The sequence below is a fragment of the Xenia sp. Carnegie-2017 genome, unplaced genomic scaffold (genome assembly GCF_021976095.1).
Source record: "Xenia sp. Carnegie-2017 unplaced genomic scaffold, XeniaSp_v1 HiC_scaffold_21, whole genome shotgun sequence".
Classification (NCBI taxonomy): domain Eukaryota; kingdom Metazoa; phylum Cnidaria; class Anthozoa; order Malacalcyonacea; family Xeniidae; genus Xenia; species Xenia sp. Carnegie-2017.
The window spans coordinates 753262-775439 of NW_025813484.1; the positions used below are offsets into that span (position 1 = coordinate 753262).

At 34.2% G+C, this 22178-nt stretch overlaps 5 protein-coding genes and 2 long non-coding RNA genes across 8 annotated transcripts; 4 read left to right on the forward strand and 3 right to left on the reverse strand.

Moving 5' to 3' along the window:
* Positions 1–560: 560 nt before the first annotated feature.
* LOC124444452 lies at positions 561–3376 on the reverse strand. Its single transcript, XM_046995072.1, has 7 exons — positions 3249–3376; positions 2774–3008; positions 1485–2491; positions 1305–1421; positions 992–1125; positions 727–892; positions 561–623 (listed from the first exon to the last, which is right to left on the reverse strand). The coding sequence occupies exons 1-7, from the start codon at positions 3334–3336 to the stop codon at positions 607–609; spliced, it is 1764 nt and encodes a 587-aa protein (XP_046851028.1). The 5' UTR covers positions 3337–3376; the 3' UTR covers positions 561–606.
* Positions 3377–5947: 2571 nt separating this feature from the next.
* Positions 5948–8141, forward strand: LOC124443769 (potassium voltage-gated channel subfamily A member 2-like). Of its 2 annotated transcripts, none has more exons than XM_046994286.1 (3): positions 5948–7030; positions 7107–7241; positions 7353–8141. In XM_046994286.1, the coding sequence occupies exons 1-3, from the start codon at positions 6079–6081 to the stop codon at positions 7694–7696; spliced, it is 1431 nt and encodes a 476-aa protein (XP_046850242.1). In that variant the 5' UTR covers positions 5948–6078; the 3' UTR covers positions 7697–8141. The 2 variants fall into 2 exon arrangements, with proteins under 2 accessions (XP_046850242.1, XP_046850243.1); XM_046994287.1 differs by having other exon boundaries at positions 7107–7278; positions 7353–7614.
* LOC124443771 (ubiA prenyltransferase domain-containing protein 1-like) lies at positions 8047–9509 on the reverse strand. The gene is made up of 2 exons (XM_046994288.1): positions 8817–9509; positions 8047–8629 (listed from the first exon to the last, which is right to left on the reverse strand). Exons 1-2 carry the CDS (start codon positions 9274–9276, stop codon positions 8166–8168), a joined length of 924 nt encoding a protein of 307 aa, XP_046850244.1. The 5' UTR covers positions 9277–9509; the 3' UTR covers positions 8047–8165.
* Positions 9510–11065: 1556 nt separating this feature from the next.
* Positions 11066–12153, forward strand: LOC124443772 (ubiA prenyltransferase domain-containing protein 1-like). The gene has a single exon (XM_046994289.1). The coding sequence runs from the start codon at positions 11146–11148 to the stop codon at positions 12067–12069; it is 924 nt and encodes a 307-aa protein (XP_046850245.1). The 5' UTR covers positions 11066–11145; the 3' UTR covers positions 12070–12153.
* A 76-nt stretch (positions 12154–12229) lies between these two features.
* On the reverse strand, positions 12230–12940 carry LOC124444453 (ceramide-1-phosphate transfer protein-like). Its single transcript, XM_046995073.1, has one exon. The coding sequence runs from the start codon at positions 12938–12940 to the stop codon at positions 12230–12232; it is 711 nt and encodes a 236-aa protein (XP_046851029.1).
* Positions 12941–12987: 47 nt separating this feature from the next.
* Positions 12988–14392, forward strand: LOC124443773. Its single transcript, XR_006947746.1, has 2 exons — positions 12988–13164; positions 14256–14392. It is a non-coding gene; the product is annotated as an uncharacterized LOC124443773 (long non-coding RNA).
* A 6282-nt stretch (positions 14393–20674) lies between these two features.
* Positions 20675–21102, forward strand: LOC124443774. The gene is made up of 2 exons (XR_006947747.1): positions 20675–20810; positions 20946–21102. It is a non-coding gene; the product is annotated as an uncharacterized LOC124443774 (long non-coding RNA).
* The last annotated feature ends 1076 nt before the right edge of the window (positions 21103–22178 follow it).

Below are 22178 nucleotides of genomic sequence, written 5' to 3' on the forward strand. Positions count from 1 at the left end.
CAAGTACAGTACTTTGTAATAACACTTCTTAAGCATGAAAAATTGACCATACAACACTTCATTCATAATTACCTTACGCATTACATATTATAAGAACAAAATATTTAGTCATTTAAGTTCCTTTTGAGGTAAAGTCAGGAATTTGCATCAAATTTATTTTCACTCTCCTCACCCAAATTTACAACTCCAAGCTTTACAGGATTTTCTCCTTTGTTTCTATTCACTTGATGAGTCGATGCAAATTGTGTTGCCAATTTAACATTTGTGGACATTTTGAAAAGTTTTGTTTGCCTTGCTTTTGTTGATCTTCTTGTGGATGTTGCAGTTCGCCACAAGTCAATTGTTGTCTTTTTCACAACAAACGTCACGAAAATTAGGACACCTATAAAAATGTTTGTAAGAGGTGATGACTTATTAATCATGACGTGTTTAAACTGATTGAAAGTATACAAGAACTATCAGCATGAAATAAGAGAAGAATTTTAGACGTTTCTTTCAGAATTTTGGAATGAAATATCTTCTTTGACATTCTCTTGGTAAAATTGAGCGATTGACAGGAATCTCATTTCTTGTTATGGACGTTGAATTGAAAGTTCATGGTGTTCCTTATGAGAAAGTGAAACCTAGCATGTTGAGAATATTGTTTAAAATTTATTTTACATTTCTTCGATGTCTCGAAGACAATTCTGAATGCGATTCTATTAAGTGTTTATATGATTTCCTTACCTTGAAAACTGTTAACAATGATGTAAATATACGCTACGACAATGTTATGAGGAGCACCATAACCAAAGAACCAGGTAATACCCATCATTACGGATAGCTTTACATATATTTTCACGTTTTGCCATCGATTCTCGGAGTTCACGGACTTATTAAGACCTTGAGAGAGCTATGGTATGTAATGTCAGAATATTTTAAAGTCAATTTACTTTGTCAACTTAATTTCATGTTCGTTTTTGTTCTATTTCTAGCACTTTCTGTGCTTTACCTTTCTAACATTTTCTATGCTGATTATTGTCCAAATCAAAGATAATGCGTTGAAGACAAGCATAAGACCCACGGGAATATAGAAGAATAGTATCATTGGTAACACCCCTCCAATCCAACACGATGACGTTTTACCTTGAAAAATTTACAAATGTAACGCGAGTTATAAATTTTCTACTGTAACAGTGAAGATATACAGCGAGAGGATATGATAGCAATATTTCTTGTTCTCAATTCTCACACCTGACAATCAGCATCAAATCTTTTGTGTTAGACGGCAAAGTGAGTTTAATGTTTTTACGACAGAATCTTACCATAGCCGATATCTATAGCACCGGTTTCTTGCAATATCACAGCCGATCCCACAATGACGAGCGACATCACGATAGCAATGATGACATACTTATGAAAGGAAGACTTTATGTTCCTTCCTAAATTGAAAATTGCTATTGTTAGGTAAAGATGTGAATGTAACTCAAAAATTTCTCTCTAACCTTTTCGAGAGAATGTTTTTGTTACATCATAGCTCATGACAGACATCCAAGAAAAAGAAAGAATTATGGTGAAATGTAACAAGATAGCCATCGCTTTGCATTTTGGGCTTTTTGGTGTGACGTAAGGATTGGCCAATAATAAACTCTGATAAGCTATCAATGATGCAGAAAGACCTAACAGCATAAGACCTGGGAGTGTTCTCAACACCTTGAATTTTGTGTAGGTTATTACGACAGCTAACAGGCACGTGATTGATAATGATAAACCAATCACAGTCAAGTATCTTTGTATGACGTCATGTAAAGTTTCGTCATCTGTAGGCATTTCACCGGGATGATGTTGTGAATCTTGGGAAAGTGTTTTGTAGTCGAAAAACAATGATAACGACGGTTTTTTGACGTTGACAGCAGGCTTCTTGAATTCTATCACTAATTTTCCATTACAAGACGCACAGTGAAAGTTCTTATATACTGCACTTCCTGCTACTACTATCTGGGAATAAGATTTACATTTGTTTGCAATGTCTTTAAATTTTTTGGATTCTTTTGTCGTAACAACTGCTTTGCAAAGAGTTGAAAGCGTGCAGGGTTGAGCTGATGTAATGTTCTCCCCCGGAGATAAATACCAGCTGCAATTCTCTCGAAGGTATGGACTTCCGTATTCGAGATTTGTTCCATTCTGAATGGGATCTAGGCACGCTACAGTAACGCCCCAGTAGCTAACATTTCGTATTCCATGACAGCTGGCAAAATATTTACTTCTATATGTGTTCCTGTCTTCGTCCACTACCGGAATATGCTCGAGAGGGTTTTCACAATTCGATTGTGAATTTGTACAGCTTGCCCTACTGTCATTTGCTCTTATGTGGGTTGCTGGGCAACGATTTATCATCATATAGGCGCTTGGTGCTAATCGTCTTCCACTTTTTGCTTGAATAATTTCCGTGTTGATGCATTGCCATAGTTGTTGGGTTGTTCGGTTAAACTGCTTTGCTGTTATGTTACAACTGGTAAAAGAAAACTAAATAAACTTTACATGAAATAACATGTTTTGGAAAATAAGTTTTTTACATATGGAACACGATATTGCAAATGCATTTTTATTTCAAAAGGTTGAATACATGCAATTCGTTTATGTCAGTGATTAATAACTCGCCTTGTATATGAAGTGACACTTTAATAGCAGCAATCAATCAATAAATTTATCTTCATTAGCTAATGTTAATTGTGTTCACGGGATTCATTTTTTCTTCAAAACCTCAATGCCAATGATCATGTGACTTTCATACCTTGGCCAATAATCGATGCAACAATCTTTGAATAAAGCACATAACACGTCACAATGGCAAAAGCTATCAGGCTTGCGTATTTCGTTACATCTTTTCGCGCACGACCTCTCCTTTTTCTTGAGAAAAAAACGATTTCCACTGCCTATGGGACGGCGAAAATTTGCCCATAAGAGTTTTCTCATAAATTTATGATAGTCATTAGAGAGGTTGGTATAAGCTGTTGACGATGGGTCATCTAAAGAGAAAAAATAAAACTATATTTCGTGGAAGTTAATCCACTGAGAAAAATGTAGAAAAAATAATCTTCTTCTTCGTCTTAAATCTGATTATTTAAAATGTGAAAAGCTTGTAGATGTAGAGTAGTTTCGATGTTCAATTATGCTTCCATTCGCAATACTGCTTATAGCTAAACTAGCTGGAGTGAAGTTTAGATGTTTTTATCTTTAAGTGCTTTTTCCATAATGAATCAACTTACCATATTCCAACGGTAAAAACTGTTTCGCTTGAACAACTTTGACAAAAACAACAAAAAAATACAGCAGAGTTTGCCAAGAGTCCATCATACCTGGGATAGTAGAAACTCTGTAACAAAAAGACGCTCTTACGTTGATCGTTACGTTATTGCATAAATGCAAAACGGCAGGTGTATTTGGTTGACAGAGGCTGGTGACACGAGAAAAATAATTTCTAAATTGTCATGTAATGTATCTTATATCAACATTGAAATCTGACATATTTAGCTGGCTTCGGTTGTAACACATATGTATAACCTGACCAAATGTCTAATTTCTTGTTTGAGCATGAAATAAAACGATTGCCCGTTGGCAAACTTTATGCATTCTGATTTTGAGATTAGAACAATAGTTAATTGACTTTATTCTACGAGTAATCATTCTGTATGCCCTAGTGTATAGTATACAATATCATTATTCACGAGCTTTTTCGAACATTCTGACATTGAAATTAGAACATTAGAAATTAGAAATATAACATTGCTACAACATTTTCATTCCACCTTTAACTTTCATCCCTGCCAAGTCATTATTGCCTGATACAAAATAGTGAAAATAAAATAAAATACATTTTTCTATGAAGAAAATTTGTGCATTACAAGTTATTGATCAAAGTGTACAATCAATATTGGCCGTGCATTGCTGCTGTCGAACTACTTAAGTGAACGCGTTAAAGTTAATTTTATCTCGACCTACCTCGAAAATAGAGCTTTCGAACTACCATCATGACAACTCAACATCGTATTGAAGAATAAATATTTTATAACACATCAGATTTCGCCTTTTAAGTTTAACAAATTTACATCTTCCTTAATTGATATTGTCGGTACGATTAAGCATGCATAACACGAAAAAATAATCTTGTAGACGTGACAATTCACAGCGCATGATTACATTATAATTTTCCAATAGTAAGTTCTTTTAGTTAACTAGTTCTCTTCATTTGCAATGATGTTGGAAAACGATTTCTAGGCATTTTTCTTTACAAATTTTAACGTAGATTTAATATTTATTTTAGAATCACGGCTTGGTTAATATCGGCTGTTACCAAAAAGATGGAGACGTTAGACCATTTTACACCATCTCAACAGCTTAAACTGATTTTGGGTTTGAAAATTCAGCCATCGTGTTACATTTTGGCAGATTCAATAAAAAATTTTTTATGGAGATATCCATAAGTCTGTTAACAGGTTGATAATTTCATATGTTGTGCACGAGAAGCAAAATTTCGGACAAAACAAGAAAACAAGTATCTCCATTTTATTAGCAATGAAAGCATGATTATTTTGCTGCAGCAAAATTTCTAATTCGGTTCTTCGGACTATGATCGAAGTATTGCTTTGTTAATAATTTCTTGTGTTCTTCTTTTACATTTAATTTAGTTGCGAAGGAGTTTTTAACATTTATTTTGTATACAGAAAGAAAATCGAGTAAGTGAAAAAATATATAAAGCGGCTCACAGATGTTTTTGTGTGCGTAATTTCAAACAGACTAAACCTAATTATAAAGTAATGGACGAAATTGATTTGACGTCAACGTTGCACCGTTTCTGTAGTTAATTTTTCCCGAAATCTACATTTTGAAAATTGGATTTTTAACTAGCTTCATCAAAAGCCTTAAGTCAATTAAGTTATTATCAGTGTTTTCCTATAGCCATGTATGCATTCTATGCATATAATTCTAACAACAATTATTGCAAAGAAGTTATGTAGCACATAAAAACAGCTAGATTGTGAACATTGCCGGGGAATGGTTCATGGGATTGATGTTAAAGTTTCTGGACTCATTTACAACAAAATAGGCTGTTGATGAAATGTTACGATAGCAGAAAACATGGTATAGGATATAACAATGTTTCTTTATTTAGTGAGTGCATAATTTGGCAATAAGTTACTGATCACAAATACTATTTATATGCCAATTCGCAGCAGGAGCAAAATATTATTTACATTTTTCAAAAGGAAAGCTGGGAAGATAATTGGAATGATCAAATGAAATTTATTCATAGAAGAAAAAGCAATATACACTGTTTTATGTTACACCTTTTTAAGGATTGGTCTTTTTAAAGAAACAAATGTCTTTCTTGTTTCTTTATATAGAAACTAAAAGCTTTTACCCTGAGAGTTGTTTCGGAGACAAGACTCAAACATTCGTAAAATGGCTTTGTTTCCTTTCAGTGTGATTTTGTCGTGTTTCAAATTTTGATTGCAGTCATTGCTTGTACAAAGTATCATTGGTAATGTTAAATTTAATGAAAATTTAACACTAGCGCTATTTTTAAATAGTACAGTAGTTCGCATTTGGAATTTCTGTATTCAATCACAAGCTACGTTTGATCTGGCACATTGTCTAGCAAGTTTTGTTACATAACGTGTTACCCAGCAACTCGATAGATTCACTTTATTTTGCATACTCTCATTTATTTTGCATACTCTCATTTATTTTGCATATAGTATGCCACTTCAGTGATGTTTACCTTATTGCTGGTTGTCAAACGAATAAACACATACACTATATTCGATAGAAAATATTCAAATCTTTTAGTCATATTTTTTTAAATGTATTTTTACAGTCAACCAAAGATTCGTTTAAAGAATCTATGTTATCATATGCTACGTACGTGATAACTTCATGGTCAAGTGATCTTAAAAAATCAAAAAGAACAACATGATACCAGTATTTAGTAATTTGAGCTTAATATAATGTGATTCAATTAATGTAAGCATAAACTTTCTACCTAAGGAAGTTTTTATTGTTCTTGGAGTGTTTAAGTTATATGTTGTTTAGCAAAACATGACTTCTGACTCTGGATTCAACGAGATGAATTATTTTTTCCCTGTTAGACCCAACTCAGAGTTTCGTGACTTCAACTCTAGTGAACAGCCGATGAAATTCATTATTAACGTCTCTGGACTACGTTTCGAGACATATAAACAGACTGTTGAACAACTACCTGATAGCGTACTAGGCTCAGAATTAAAACGGAGTAAATATTGGGATAGCGAGAACAATGAATACTTCTTCGATCGAAATAGAACTTGTTTTGAGGCAATTTTGACGTATTACCAAACGCGTGGAACCTTAATTCGACCTGAAGCCATACCCATGAACATTTTTGTGGATGAAGTAAAGTTCTTCGAGTTAGGTGAACAAGCAATGTGGCAAGCAACAGAAGGATACGATGGATTCGAGGAAAATTATGAAAAATCAACGAACAGGTTTCAATGTACGGTGTGGGAGTTGTTTGAGCATCCAGGCACATCTAATTTTGCTAAGGTTATTGCAGTATTTAGCGTGAGCATAATATTAATATCTGTTGCTTTATTTTGCATCGAAACATTGCCGTCATTTCAAGAAAACCAAACTAAAAAAAATGGTAGTGAAATCGATAGTAATGTTGACAATCATTACACGTCAGCAACATTTACCATTGAAGCATTCTGTATTAGCTGGTTCACGTTGGAGTATGTCGTTCGACTTTTAAGTTCGCCGAATAAATGGAAGTTTGTGATTTCTGTATTGAATATAATCGATTTTATTGCTATAATTCCGTTCTACATCGGTATTGCTGTGGATATTTCAAATTCTGGCGTTTCTTCCATTGCCATGCTTAGAATTGTTCGTTTAGTTCGAGTTTTCCGAATTTTTAAACTGTCACGATATTCCAGAGGCTTGCAAATTCTTGGACACACACTTCGATCTAGCATCAAAGAGCTTGGTTTGTTGTTGTTCTTTCTTTGTATGGGTAAGTTGAGCTTATCACATCTCTTTACTTTTTATGGTATATGTTTTGTAAAGTATGAAAATCCTATATTTTCTAGGAGTTGTGTTATTCTCTAGCGCGATATATTATGCTGAGTCAAATGATAAGTTCATCAGTATTCCTCACTCATTTTGGTGGTCAATTATCACCATGACGACAGTTGGATATGGCGACTACGTTCCAAAGACTGGAGGTTTGAGAGAAGTTTTGTTCCTTTTGTTATTTCAACTGTGCGTTCCTTTTTACGAATGACATTGATGTATTTAAATTAATGCAGGCAAGCTCACTCTGTTTTATTTTTTAGTTGGAAAATTAGTTGGATGTTTTTGTGCGATCACAGGAGTGTTGTTTATTGCTCTGCCTGTGCCGGTTATTGTCGCCAACTTTACATATTATTATTCAAAAGAGCGCAGGCGTGAATCAATACGTGGGGATGTTTCATCAGAGAAACTGTCCTCTGCAAAGTTTCGTGTACTTCGATCACTTGTTCGTTGTTCAACAGTAAATAGGCAAGACGATAGCTCAAGGATTCATAATCATGGAGAAGCCACTTCTGATAATGCTGAGAATATTTATGTTAAAAGAGAAGGCCCATCCGAAGGATTACTGGAAGACGTCAATGGACATAATGCAGAAAGTAATTTATAAATGGTCACGTCATGTTGTATAGGATGAAGCTGCTGGTCTTGTGACAATCATGATTAATTTAAAACTTGATGAAATCTCTTTCAGCAATGATTGACATAGCATGCATCGTTTCAAGCACACAATAGTTTAGTAGAAATCAAGAATAGACAAAAGAATTGTTTCCATGCATGGTCTACATAATTGTATGAATGAAAACCCAATCGTGACAAATTTATGATCTATCGTCACTTCTATTTGTGTTCATGACATGCTGGCAACATAATTTGGGAATTTAAAAGACTGAATTTTGTAAAAAAACTAAAAAATTAGATCGTATCTTTTTGTGATCCATGGAACAATTGATATATAAATTAATCGATTTTTCAGATGATGTATTTTCCTGTACATTAATGAAGATTAATTTTCTATATAGTAAACTATAGAGTGTTGCATGGCTCATCAAAAATCTTTGTCTCATTATTTTTTTCATTCAAAATGTCACTAAGATATAGATAATTGCCAAGTAGGCGTTTAGCCTTGCTGTGCGTGATGGCATAGCTTCCAGATTACCTTTACGAAAACATTTTTCCAAATCAAAAGCACCTCTCAATGTTGTTAGTGGAAACACAAAGGTAAAAGATCCCTTCATCAGCATCACACTGAATATGATATAGGGTGTAAACAACAAGAATAGGTAGAAGACATAAGATCCTCGATGACCAAGAACAGTAGCTGTTGTGACAGTACCCACGTCTCGATCTTTAACCATATCCTTAGCATGTTCACTGTGAAATATTGCTTCGGCGTTTAAAGCCAAAGGTATTGCATAGAGGATTGCTTTCACATCAAACTGTCCACATTGAGCGACGTAAGAGAAAAGAACGGCAATTGGTCCAAAGATTATGATGATGAGAATATCTCGCAAACATATGTAAGGTTTAGGGGTCCATGCGCCTAAAAAATATTTGTTTTTTTTTGCACTTAGTCATTCATTATATCATTTGCTTATTCTTTATAAGTACATTGGAGCATGGTTAATTAAGTCACTACATTGCTCAGAATTATATGTTGCTTGTATAGTATTTGATATCATAGTATTGTATAACATTACATTGTCATACAGTCATACTGTCATGCTCACCTGTGTACACAAACGATGCTGAAAGACCACCAAAGAAAAGAAGAGCAAGATGTTCAATCTTGGCAGGTGAAAGATACATCAGACCGAGCATTGACACACAAGCCATAATATACAAAAGTACACATATTTGAGCCATACTTTTTGAATAATCCTCCTCGTCTACTTTCTTGTGTCTATCATGCACGAGCTTCTTTGAGACACTGTCGCAGTATTTATGCATGGCGTTCCCAGCAAAATTTGCCGAGAGCACAACTACGAGTGTGAGGGTAAAAATTACCAAGCTGAATTGCGATGTCTCTCGCCAAGCTAATACATTTCCCAGGGCGACCGGTGATATCAATATTGCAAAAAACCACGACCCATAAGCCGTTTTATAGTTTTTGAAGATATTTTTCAACTGCCCTTGATAAGTGATATGTGTCTTGTCGTTGGATTGATTATTGTTTTGGAACTTGTTCATATTGATGCTTTTGTTTTTGGTATCATAAGTTCTTATAGCACGATAATATAGCAACACTTGCCTCTTTTCACTCTAAATTATGAGGCGTCGGCTCCTTCAGCAATTCTTTAAGAACATCAACTGTTTTAACAACATAAGCATTCCTCAGACGGACAAGAAGTCTTTTGACAACTACTAAGTTTTTGTATTGTCTTATGGTTCTATTCGGTTCAAATGGTGCAGACGCCCTATGGCCCTCATTCGTTTACGTGCCTGGCACAAAGCATGTACAACTTCTCATATTTCCTATTTCCTCTGCTAACATCTTTCCGTGTTAAAAATATCTACTTCTTCAGCAAAAGTTATTTGAAAGCCAAAGAATAATTCACCATGAATCAAGCTATCGTAACAATACATCTTATGTGTGAAATTTCGAAGGTTATTCGTAGATTATGGAAACTAATATTTTAAGAGCTTCTTATCACTTGAACATCACTGACATCACCACTCATTTGAAAACAGATGGATCTGATTTGAATGAAAAGAATTGGAATGATGGTGCCTAGGAAGTCTAAGTTCAAGAACAAGATACTTACGACAGGCAAAATTAAAAGAGTCTTGGTCTATACCTATAAAGAATAAGATGTAAACTGAAATAAAATCTGTTTGGGTTAATACTAGGCACAACAGTTCAATAGACGTTCTCTGCATCCAGAGATTACTAATGTTATCAAACTCAGATGACGGTAGTTCGTTTCATCTTTGATTGGTTCACACCATCGACCTATCATTCTAATCCTAACTTCACCATTAAAACACTGGAAAAGCTATTTTCTGTCGACTACCCATATGCTGTCGTGTGATGAAGTCGATTTGTGTCATCTCTTCAACCACTCAATGTAATATTTGCAAAGTGCACCGAATTGAGGCATGTTAATTAGTATTATTTCTTCTTTTGCTTTTTCTTAATAAGTAAACAAAATAAACTAGAATTAGACACACTACACATTCTGAGTTGTTTTTTTTTAGTTTTCCCGTAGAATTTACTTCGTACTCGTATATAAAAAATTGTGACGCGTTAGTGTTTCATTTATCCGTAATAATAAAATAGAAATACTCGAGTATACGTAGTCTATGGATCCCTGTTTCTTAAGTTTTCTAATGAAACGCTGTAATCTACCTTCTCTAAAAAGAATGGGGTCATTTTTTAGTACTTTGAACTTTGACTTGTCATTTTATATTCCCATGCAAATAGAAATAATTATAATAACACTAATAATATACTTCGAGACATTTCTCGACTGTGATTGGTGGTGCACTGTAAATGCTGTAACCTGATTGGCTGAAAAGCACTGAAAGCGTGAAAGCAAATAAGCTTCTTTTCAATTCAAAAAAAAACATGGCGGCAGTAATTTGACTTACTTTATGTAAGCAAAGACTTTTACAATAGCAAAAATTATCAATGGTGTGAAATTAAAGAATTGCAGAATAATGCAAAGCGTAAAAACTACTGTTTTTGTGGTGAATGTTTGTAAAAAAGTAGGGCCGCACAACGACACTTCTGAAGCGATAGTGAGTTACGAAGTATATTATTAGCAAGTAATTTAAGAGTTTCTTATGCTACTATTATCTCTATTATTAATGATCACAATAATAATAATAAATAGTAATGACAACAAAAGTAATAATTTTATCTCGCGTGCTGCAAGAACGCGTCCCGTGTGGGTAGAGCTCTGAGAGACTGGGAAGGAGGATGTAAAAAATACGACATTAGTTATGAGTTTTTATTTATGCTCACCGATGTTCTTTGTTTATTCTTTGTCCATGTTAATCATTTAATTTTCGGGAATTTAGTGCGTTTTTCAGTAGAACATTCAGAAAATTTAAGCAATGAATGACAAAGTTTCTGATAGTAATGGTACAAATTTTAAGCATTGTGATAGAAGAAGTTTATCTTCCTACATTGTAGCATTAAGACCATGGTCTTTTTCAGCAAGTATGACACCTGTACTTGTTGGATGTGCCATATGCTACAAGAAAACTGGAAATTTTGATTTTCTGGTTTATCTTTTGACTTCAGTAGCAGTCTTGGCCGTACATGCTGCAGGAAACCTGGTGAATACATATTATGACTACATAAAAGGTATAGATAGTAAAATATCTGATGACAGAACACTTGTTGATCGTGTACTAACTCCACATGAAGTAGTTCAACTTGGTGTCGTCTCTTATATCATTGGTTGTTTTGGTTTGTGTGGCTTGATCTATCTGTCTCCGGCTTCCTTGGTTCAAATGTCTTTGCTTTTTTTTGGTGGTCTGTCGGCATCCTTCTTATATACCGGAGGCTTTGCATTGAAATATTATGCGCTTGGTGATCTTGTTATTGTAATTACATTTGGACCATTGGCTGTGTTATTCTCCTATGTTGCTCAATGTGGTAGCTTTTCATTGGTACCATTGCTGTATGCCTTGCCATTAGTTTTGAATACAGAAGCAATACTACACAGCAACAATACTCGTGATATTACACAAGATAAGCTAAATGGCATTATAACTCTGGCCATATTACTTGGTCAAAAAGGCTCATATATTTTATTTATGTTTTTAATGTTCACACCTTACATAATATTTACTGTTCTAGCTGTTAACTACAAGCTTGCTTTCTTGTTGCCATTGGTTACAATACGTGTAGCATTTGCCTTAGATAGATTGTTTCGAAGGCAAATCCTGGATTCACTACCAAAGAAAGTGGCAGAATTGAACCTTTACATGGGATTATTTTATTTGATCAGTATACTAATTGGTGTTGATTAGATGAAAATTCAAAATTTTCAGGTTGTAAAAAACATATGTATTCATTGCGATTGTGATTAAATCATACTATGAACAATCTGAAAATTTCTTTTAATTTCTTATAGTTAATGATATATTCGATTTATTTTTAATTTATATAAAATTGATCATTAATAACTTTTTATGGAAGTTTATGCAGATCAAATTCTGTGTACAAATGATCTGTGATTTCATATACATTATCCATAGCAACAGAAACAAGGGACAACAATCTTTTTGCTTCGTCTGTATTTTCTATAGCACCTCCACATTTTTCCAGTAATGCCCCACAGCTACCCAAAGTGTAAGTGGCAATACCAACACCTTTCCTAATTAACCAAGGATGATATTTCGCCAATGTCTCATTATAAGAGTTATATGCTAGAATGGAGGATTTGTCATGCGCACTCGCGATCCCCAATCGTTTCATGAACAGACTGGCAAATTCGAGTGCACGATGAAGTCTTAGTAGAGTTCTGCAGCCATTTGGATGTTCAGGACTGACCACGAAGTTCTTGGATTTCTCAAAAAGTATCATAGACTTCACCGTTCGATATGATTCACTGCTGCTTCCGGCACGATAGTGTTTTAAAATATCAATTTTTTCATTTATATCAGAATTAACATAACCGAATACCGTCCCTAAAAGTTCAAAGAAATATGTAAGCTGTACGTAACCACTCACATACTCATCAACTATGATTTCATTGTCCTGTTTTGCCCTTTGAAACGCATCAAGCAGCTCTTTAAGATTGAATTGATTGAGTTGATTACTTTCTTTCATGATTATTTTATCGAAATGTATTACATCCTTACATCCCGGAAGAAGAGAGAGGGTGCGTCTGCGATGCATTATGGTCAGTGTAGTGGATAAATATGTATGAACTCGATAAAAAACAACTATTGCATTTATTTTTATTCAACTATTCCTGAGATTGACAATATGTGATTATAAGTGGCATTTTCTAGAAACTAGAGGGTTAACAAAAAAAGATGTACGTGTCGATGTTGTATGAGTTAATGTTCAAAAATTGATCGCTGAATCCGAGAACTATTTTCTGCACTCGTCAAAAGCAGGTATGTATTCTCTTTTTCTCATATATTTTTATTTATAAGCCATTATGATAAAGTTTTGCTAAGCTTTAAGTGTTATCCTATCACGTTTACTTCTTCTAAATCCAGCACAATCATTGAAGCATTTATGACTGTTTGCCTGTTTCCTTGAAAATTTATTTAATGTTGATATGGTAAATGTAGACATTTATGTGATATCATGACGAGGGTTTTAACATGGACAAACAAAATAGTTGGAGAGGACAGAAGAAAAGTCTAAATTGAAACAGCTGTAATTGAAAAACTGAAAGCATTTGTCTTAGCATATTTTGCAAAAACCAGTATTTCCTCTACATCAACACAAAGAAATGAATTCAAAATGAATCTAAGTTTCTCGTGCACTGTATAGTGCTTTAAAGACTGGTTAAAACATACTCATGAATGTCATCATAGCAAGAGTGTTATTAATTTCTTTATGATCACCAAATATGAGTGATATTAATTTCTTTCTGTCTAATTCCATTTTAAAATTTCTGTCTAAGCTTGAATTTTCACTAATACACCACCTTGCAAACTGTGAAAAGGAAATTTCTAAAATTAATGTACATAAATAACTGGCAGTATACATTTATACATATTTATAGACATTGTGATTTGTGGGCTTGATTTGCATTGTGTAGAAATTTAGTGCAAAACTACAAGAAATGAGCAATGTATGAATTAATAAAATGAATTGTAGAATGTCTATGGGAGTGCTCACTTAAAAGACAAATGATTACACTACAATTGAAACTGTCCTGCTGTGTGAAATGTAACAGCTCGATACAAGGCCGAAAATGAGAATTCCAACGAGTTTTCATGTCAGCAATTTCACAAAAAGATTCAGTCGCAGTATTTAAATATTTTTTTTTATCAAACTTGATACTTAAGATATCCCTCTGCTCTGCATAATGTAAATACTTAAAACTTACTTCTCTATTATATTTGATCAATTATATTCACATGTCTTAGGTTACAATTCTATGCAAGCAAGCAAGTAATTTGCCTCCTACCCACTAAAAAGTCCTGTTATACCTTGTAAACACCTTTACAATATTTTTTAAATCTTTGCTTAGGGTATTCTAGATGCCTCCCAATACGCCAAGATAGTTCAGCACTTGAGCGTCGCATTGTGTAAGGAGGCTCTCGCTCATCACGAGAGAATTATAAGAAAGTTACATTGTAAAAGGTAACAAGTAAAAAAGTATAAACATGCTTAGAGTTTGCTTAAATTGTAAGTCAAAAAGGCAGAAGTTGTTTGAACGTTTGCAGTATCCTTGGACGTTCTAGTTTTTTTTATGAGAAGAATTCTTGTAAAGAAAAAGACAAATTTTGAAAACAAAAAAATCCCGTTTTCGGTCCGTGCCTCCCGATACCCGTGATAGTTGAGCACAAGAGTGTCGCATGTTAGCTAAGGGAACCACATAATCCTTGTTTGTTTGCCATGAAACATATGGATGGCTTGCTCGTGATACATGAGAAACAGTAAATGGGAGAGTTAAATCAGAAAGATATAAAGCGATAAAAATGGTATAAAACATGTTGAAGGTTGTCTTTAATTATAAGTGTGAGAAAAAGACAGGGTCATAAGAAGTTAATTGAAACATTGCTTGGTTTTATGAGAAAACAAAAAAAGACAAAATTCGAAAGCAAAAAAACCCGTTTTCGGGCCATGCTTCCCGATACCTTCTGGTATGTAAGGCACTAGAACGCCGCATGTTAACGTTTCGGTAGGAGATTTCGGCCCCTCCACGCTATCCTACTTGGGAGATGCCAATAGCAAGCTTCCGCCCATCAGACCCTGAGATCACCTGCGATAGGCTTTGCTCAGGGTACGCAGGGAGAGTGCGGTCGCTACCGAAGTGTGGGCCCCTAAATCACTACATACTATATCGCACCCAGCTTCCACTGCTAGTTGACATCTACTATATGAAGTTTTAGCTTTATATATATATACCAAAATTTTAAGGGGTACGAAAGTTGTGGGATAATTGTTATCGTTACTGCGCATGTGCGTTGGTCGTTACCATGGAGAGTTTGTGGAAGTGACAACGCATGCTCAGATTCTCAATTAATTTGTGACAGAGGGAGCTCTGAAATTGGTGCTTGTAGATACGCTGAGCAAGTTTTCAATCATATATTTTTGGCATGCTCTTTGTCTTCTTAAGCTAGTTTTGACAAATGCCAATGAAACTCATCAACACTTTGTTACGGCACTCGTAATATTCGTGACAATGTTAAAAATGTTTTTTATTTTTGTCGATAACTTTGTACCTGCATATTGCATGTCATATCCAAGCTTTCCTTTCATTTGACGGACAATGTTTTTTATTCACTCTTACACCTTCTGCCTTTATAATTAGTCGATCTGTATTTCTAAAATAATATTTACAAATGCCCCAAGAGAGTCTTTTTATTTTATTGGCTCTCTTCTACGAATGCAATACTATGTCCGACTGACATCAACACAAGTGATGTAGATCATAAAATTTCCAATGAATCGTAAATATACAGTGTTCAAAATTGAATTTTTCATCCTATATAAACCTAAATCCATTAAGATGTGTCTAGTAGTGCATTTTATATAATTTTATAAGTGCCACAAACATGATTTACAATAAAAGTAACTTTTTTATAAATCAAAATAATCTTTTGTAATTGATAACAATATATATCAGGATAATCTCTGATCTTACGACTGGCCTGTCTCGAGTACTGCTGCTGTTTATTGTCCATTTTGATGAAACCTTTTGTGAGCACAAAAACCAATCCACCCTGAATTTGACGAAAAATAATATCAAAATTTGTTCATTGTATGGTTAAGTACAACTTTGTAAAACTTACCAAAAATATTCTCTTTATTCTTGTTGAGCTGGGAAATAATAAATTACCACAAAATAAACGGAAAATAATGAGGAAAAAATAGCGCAGTTAAAAGCGGTCTAAAAAGCGGTTTTAAAAAGCGGTTAAAAAATGTCGTGCGTCCTACAGATGACGTAAAAAAGGAGCCGGTTTCGGTTTTTTCCGAAGATGAAGGGTGCACAATGCCAACAGGACACCTCTGTCAACAACTTTGTAAAGATAAAGGCAGTATAAGAAATTTTGTAAACATAATTAAGGCCTTAAAATGTAAACAATCTTTTTGTAAAGATAACTATTAAAAATAGATAAGGTGATCCCAAGTAATGTGCATCCACCGACTGGCACCACCAATGGATATATATCAATGCTTGCCCAACTGTGGTAAGGTACATACTTGTGTTGTGAACATTTATGAAGTTTCAACTTTGTTGATGAGTTCAATGAAATTTCTAAAATTGAGCAAATTGTGTGTTTGAACATTGTTTGTTTGCCATTTGAAAGTCTTCAAAAATTATAAAAACCAAGAAACCAAAAAATAATATAACTATGTGCTTCTAGTTAACATAACTTTTAAATAAAAAGAGCTTTCAAATTTGTTTCAAGCAGCACAAATGAATTGCTAAAGAGCAACTAGCTGAAAATAATAGAATAATATTTGAGTTATTTAATAGGTTGAATAAATTTAATTAATTTATGATTTTCGTAATATCATGCAGAAATAATCAATTGTCATGACGTCAATTAAAGAAATGTTAATAATGCCGAAAATTAGGCCTAGTTCGAACGTCGAACTTTACATGATCCGAACGCATTTAAAACAAAAGATAATGAGGTAGTTCATTTCATTTTCTTTTGTCTTTAATGCGTTCGGTGCATGTAAAGCCTTGTTCACACGAGTAAAATGAGCATGAAAGTCAAGACCCTCTGTTTCTATTGCTCTAGATGTTTACCAAGACAAAGACATTGAGATTTTGTTCAAATCTTTTTGTTCTTCTTTTGTTCTTCTCTTAGCTTATGCTGGAATTTTTTCCTTATGTCTGCGCTTATGTCGATGCTTATGTCACATGCTTCGTTGATTATCTTTGTTTTATCTTTTGTCTACGCTTGTTCTTCTCCTTACTTTCCTCGTGTGAACCAGGCTTAAAGTTCGACATTTGAAACAGGCCTTCTTCATTTGAACGTTGTAGTAAGAAAGGTAAGTTCTCTCTTTTTACTGACGAAGTAAGTATGAGTTACATGGAATAACAAACTAGTCTTAGTTTAGGCCTTGCAACATGAAAGCTTTGCTGTAAAATTACCGCGATGTTAAGCCTTTGATTGTTTGAAACTTGTTGCATTGTTCATACTCAACTCACTAAAGCTATTTGTGCAATGTAGGTGAATGTTCTACCATTTAGATAGTCAAACAGAAAACATATTACAATTTGGTCATTCTAAAAATATCAGATTAAGAATTTAAAACGCAAACTAACGTCATATGCAGAATTCTTCATCATGAAATGTCGTACATGTGTTTCATATTTTCTCGTATTGTAGATCCCACATGGATGGAGTTGTGAAAGTCCCTTTACCACCTGTGTCATTGACTTCAATTACTCTTACTAGTTTTTCATTGCTCATGTGTCATGGTGATTCATGGCCAAGAATGTTGATTTGTAGTTTGGATTCTTTGTGGATGTCAGTTGTTTGTTCATATAATGATGATGGGCCCCATTGTTATATGAACCCACCTGAAGGTGGTCAACTGATACTCACAGAAGATCAACTCTGCACTAAACATTCTTTGAGTGATGATATAACTGGGGTATTGAAGTGATCCCTTTTCCTTCAGGCGCTTGAAATGGCGATTCACGATGTCAGTATCTACTTCATTGGTTATAAATGCTGGTTACTTCGTGTATGGATTGGTTTAAGCATATTAAATGGACATTGCATAACGGCATATGTACGTATGAGAGCATTAACATTGATGTGATTGGACTAGAAAACGGGCTATATTTTACGAAGATGAGAAACTAGCGAGTGGAAAAACACGATCCATGTCTTGTGGTTTGTACGTTGAGTACATACGTAAGTGTTAAAATTAACATGTATGAGTAACTGTATGAGATACTAAAAAAGGATCCTGATGGTCTATTTTTATAGTTTGAACCCTAATTATGAAAAACACCCAAATTAAAAAAAATGTCAAGAAAAGATGTCACTTGCTTTGAGAAAATAGCTGGCTTTCACTCGCTACCTTTTACTAATTTATTTAACGTTTATAAAAAAATTGCAATGCTGCAAGTAGGGTTTGTTGAGTTTCTAAGATAAAAAGGTTACAATTAATTTCTATGATATACACGTAAAAACTGTGTGAGAGTTTTTACGTGTATATCATGTAAAGTGAAAAAAAAGGAAGAGACCGACTAAGTCGCCTGGATCAGACTGACCCCGACAACGCTTGGAAATCAGGTATAAATGATTTGTTCTTTTCAGTGTATTTCAGTTTTGTTTTTGATCATTCATTATGCTGACATTTATAACGTGTTTTTTATAGAGTAGCTATGTCTGTAGGCCTCCTCGCTGGACAATGAATTGGACTGAAGATCCTGAGAGTCCTTATTGAAAGATTCTAATTTCCGTAAAACTAATTTTTCACAATTGTTAACTTTTCCGACAAAACACACGAGTGAAAGCCAGCTATTATTAAAGCAACATAGGAAATTTTAAATCGATTGAAGTTTAGTAGACATCAAAAATGATATTCATGCAAGTCATGACGTCACTTTGGTCAATTCATTTTTCATTGTTATTGGCTGGTTAATGGTCAGGGCGTTGGTACTGAATAATTTTTTCATATGATTCATATATGTTTTCTATTTGTTTTCGTTTTACGTCTACGTATTTTCTAAAATTTTTGTTAACACTCTGTACTCCTTCATTTTTTGTCCTCTACCAAAGCGTGCGTTTCTTTCGTTCGATCATAAAATATTAGCTGTGTCAATAGGGTAGTCAGCCCACTTTTTTGTCGCTTTGTAAATTTAAATTTTTATACGACTGTAACGCACGATCTGACTGACTACGCTGAATGTTAAAGTAGATCATCGGGATCATTGAAGACAACAAAAATATGAAAAATTTAAATACTACAAAAATTTGAGGAAATTTTTCTAAAGTTTTGATCTTTTCTTTTATTGGAGGGTTTTTTACCGGATCCACCGGTTTTCCCTCCCATTTCGTTTTGTTTTGGAGAAAAAACAGTGTCCAGATTTGGGGCTAAGCAAAGCCATTTATCATAAAATTATTTATTTTAGCTATCATGAATATTCATGTTTCTTTCATTTCTTGGCCTTTGGGTGTATCTCCCAAAACACTGCGTATTAAATACAACGGCAAACATTTAAAAATTGATACGCAATGCGTACGTGTTGGTAGCCTGCAAGTATATAGTAGATATATAGTATAAGTAGATTTAATCAACATAGTTGAAATAAAATTATATATTTAATATTATTTACGTCCAACTTGTTCAAGATTTGAAAATGCAGTTTCATTATATGACCAAGTAATTTCCTAACCCTGGAATCTAATACACTACCAAGTAATACATTGTGCTATGTTTCATAACTAATGTTTGTAATTGTTTTCAGTAACTTTAGGATGTCCATTGAACCTGTTTTAAAAAATTAGTAAAGTATTTATTTCCTGAAGGAATTATCTATTTTAATTCTAATTGAGGAAGACACATTAAAATATTATCTGACTCCGACCATTTGATTGCACGAATTTTGTAATTTGATCACGTTTTTTTGACATGTGTGTTTACCATCGGAAAGATGGATTGCTTAAATGTACCTAGTTGCTTAGACTAATTGGATCCATTGTTATCCTGTAATATATACCCCTGTGAAACACCAATGAACATACGTATTGTGTCTTCTATAACCTCTATTCTTGTTCTCCACTTCATCATCTATCCATATTTGTTCTTTTTTAGGTCTCAGCTCAACACAACCCTTGTCTGAAGTTCCTAAAACCTTGATCTACCCAAGAAAGATCTCTGGTGGTAACATGTTAGGTATGGCTAGTGGTTGGTCATCGTCATTTGAACCTTGTGACACCAGTTCAGTAGACGTTAATTGTCCTGAAGACGTTGAGGAGGTTGCTAGTAAAGCGTCGCCTAAACCAGAAGTTAGTTTTCATGGTATGCTAACGGATTACGCAAACTTTGTTAGCAAGAAGTTCACATCAAATGGTTATGGTCTCGTTCCATCGTCTTCTGAGAAGGTTTCATGTTCATCCTGTATCTTTCACCAATGTTACAAATACTTAGTTTTTTTATGTTTTTTGAAATTGTCGTTTTTATGACTATTATTTTAGAGCATAGACATTGAAGAATATAGTGGTAGTACAGGTATTTTCAACTTTTTTTTTGTTGAAAAATTCTCTAGCTTCAATTCTTCAAAATTTCTCATCTTAATTTTCATCTTTACTTTAGAATCCTTTCGATACGAGAAATCATCGGGATTGAGGTACTTTATACGATATATTGAATTTAAGTTTTATAGCTTTAATAACTCTCATCTGTCCATCGTAACTTTGCTATAATTCTATGGATAAATTATGTTTTTATACTTAATAGATTATTGGTGATCCTACTTCACCTGAAGATGTTCAGCAAGAACGACGTATGAAGTTACTGTCGTTAATTAACAATATAGCCCGGGAAAAAGGGTTAGATGGCCAAAATTATAAATGTAATAGTTGTTCCAGACCAATTGGAATGGGTATGATCAATCAATTCTCGACTTGTTATTTCCATAATAACTCAAATATATTTATTTTCAAATTTCTTAGCTTATTAAATGTTATCTTTGTAGAAACTATTATAACAAAGTACATAATCTCTTTTTTCCATAAAGCCCATGGATGCTTTCGTTCATGATGAAAGAGTCATATTGTATAAGGAAGCTCTCGTTCATCACGAGAGAGTTATGAGAAAGTTACATTGCAAAAGGTAACAAGTAAAGAACTTATAAACATGCTTAGAGTTTGTTTAAATTATAATTCAAAAAGGCAGAAGTTGTTTGAACCTTTGAAGTTGTAGTTCCAGTTTCTTTTATGAGAAGAATTCTTGTAAAGAAAAAGAAAAAGACAAATTTTGAAAACAAAAAAATCCCGTTTTCGGTCCGTACCTCCCGATACCCGTGATAGTTGAGCACTAAGCGTCGCATGCTAACTAAGGGAACCACATAATCCTTGTTTGTTTGCCATGAAGCATATGGATGGTTTGCTCGTGATACATGAGAAACAGTAAATGAGAGAATTAAATCAGAAAGATATAAACCGATAAAAATGGTATAAAACATGTTTAAGGTTGTCTTTAATTATAAGTGTCAGAAAAAGACAGGGTCATAAGAAGTTAATTGAAACAAGGCTTGGTTTATTTTATGAGAAGAAAACAAAAAGACAAAATTCGAAAGCAAAAAAAACCCCGTTTTCGGGCCATGCTTCCCGATACCTTGTGATATGTAAGGCACTAGAACGCCGCATGTTAACGTTTCGGTAGGAGATTTCGGCCCCTCCACGCTATCCTACTTGGGAGATGCAATAGCAAGCTTCCGCCCATCAGACCCTGAGATCACCTGCGATAGGCTTTGCTCAGGGTACGCAGGGAGAGTGCGGTCGCCACCGAAGTGTGGGCCCCTAAGCCACTGCATACATATCGCACCCAGCTTCCACTGCTAGTTGACATCTACTATATGAAGTTTTTGCTTTATATATAAAGGCGTGCGAAAGTTGTGGGATGATTGTTATCGTTACTGCGCATGCTCAGATGATTTCTTTAATAATTTGCGACTAAGTGAGCTAATTGCCACAAATGTAGTGCAAGTACATATAGTTAGTCGTTGCCATGACTATGAATAATTAGTCGAGTGGACAGCGCATGCTCGAGCGCATGCGCAGATGATTTCTCTATTAAAACGAGATTAAGCGAGCTATTTACGCTAAAATTGGTAGTAGATCCGGGTGGTCGTTGTCTTGACTATGAAATCGAACAATTGGTCAATTATGCTCGACTAGACTGCGCATGCGTGGATGATTTGTCTATTAAATTGTCACTAAGCATGCTATTTACTTCAAAATCGGTGCTA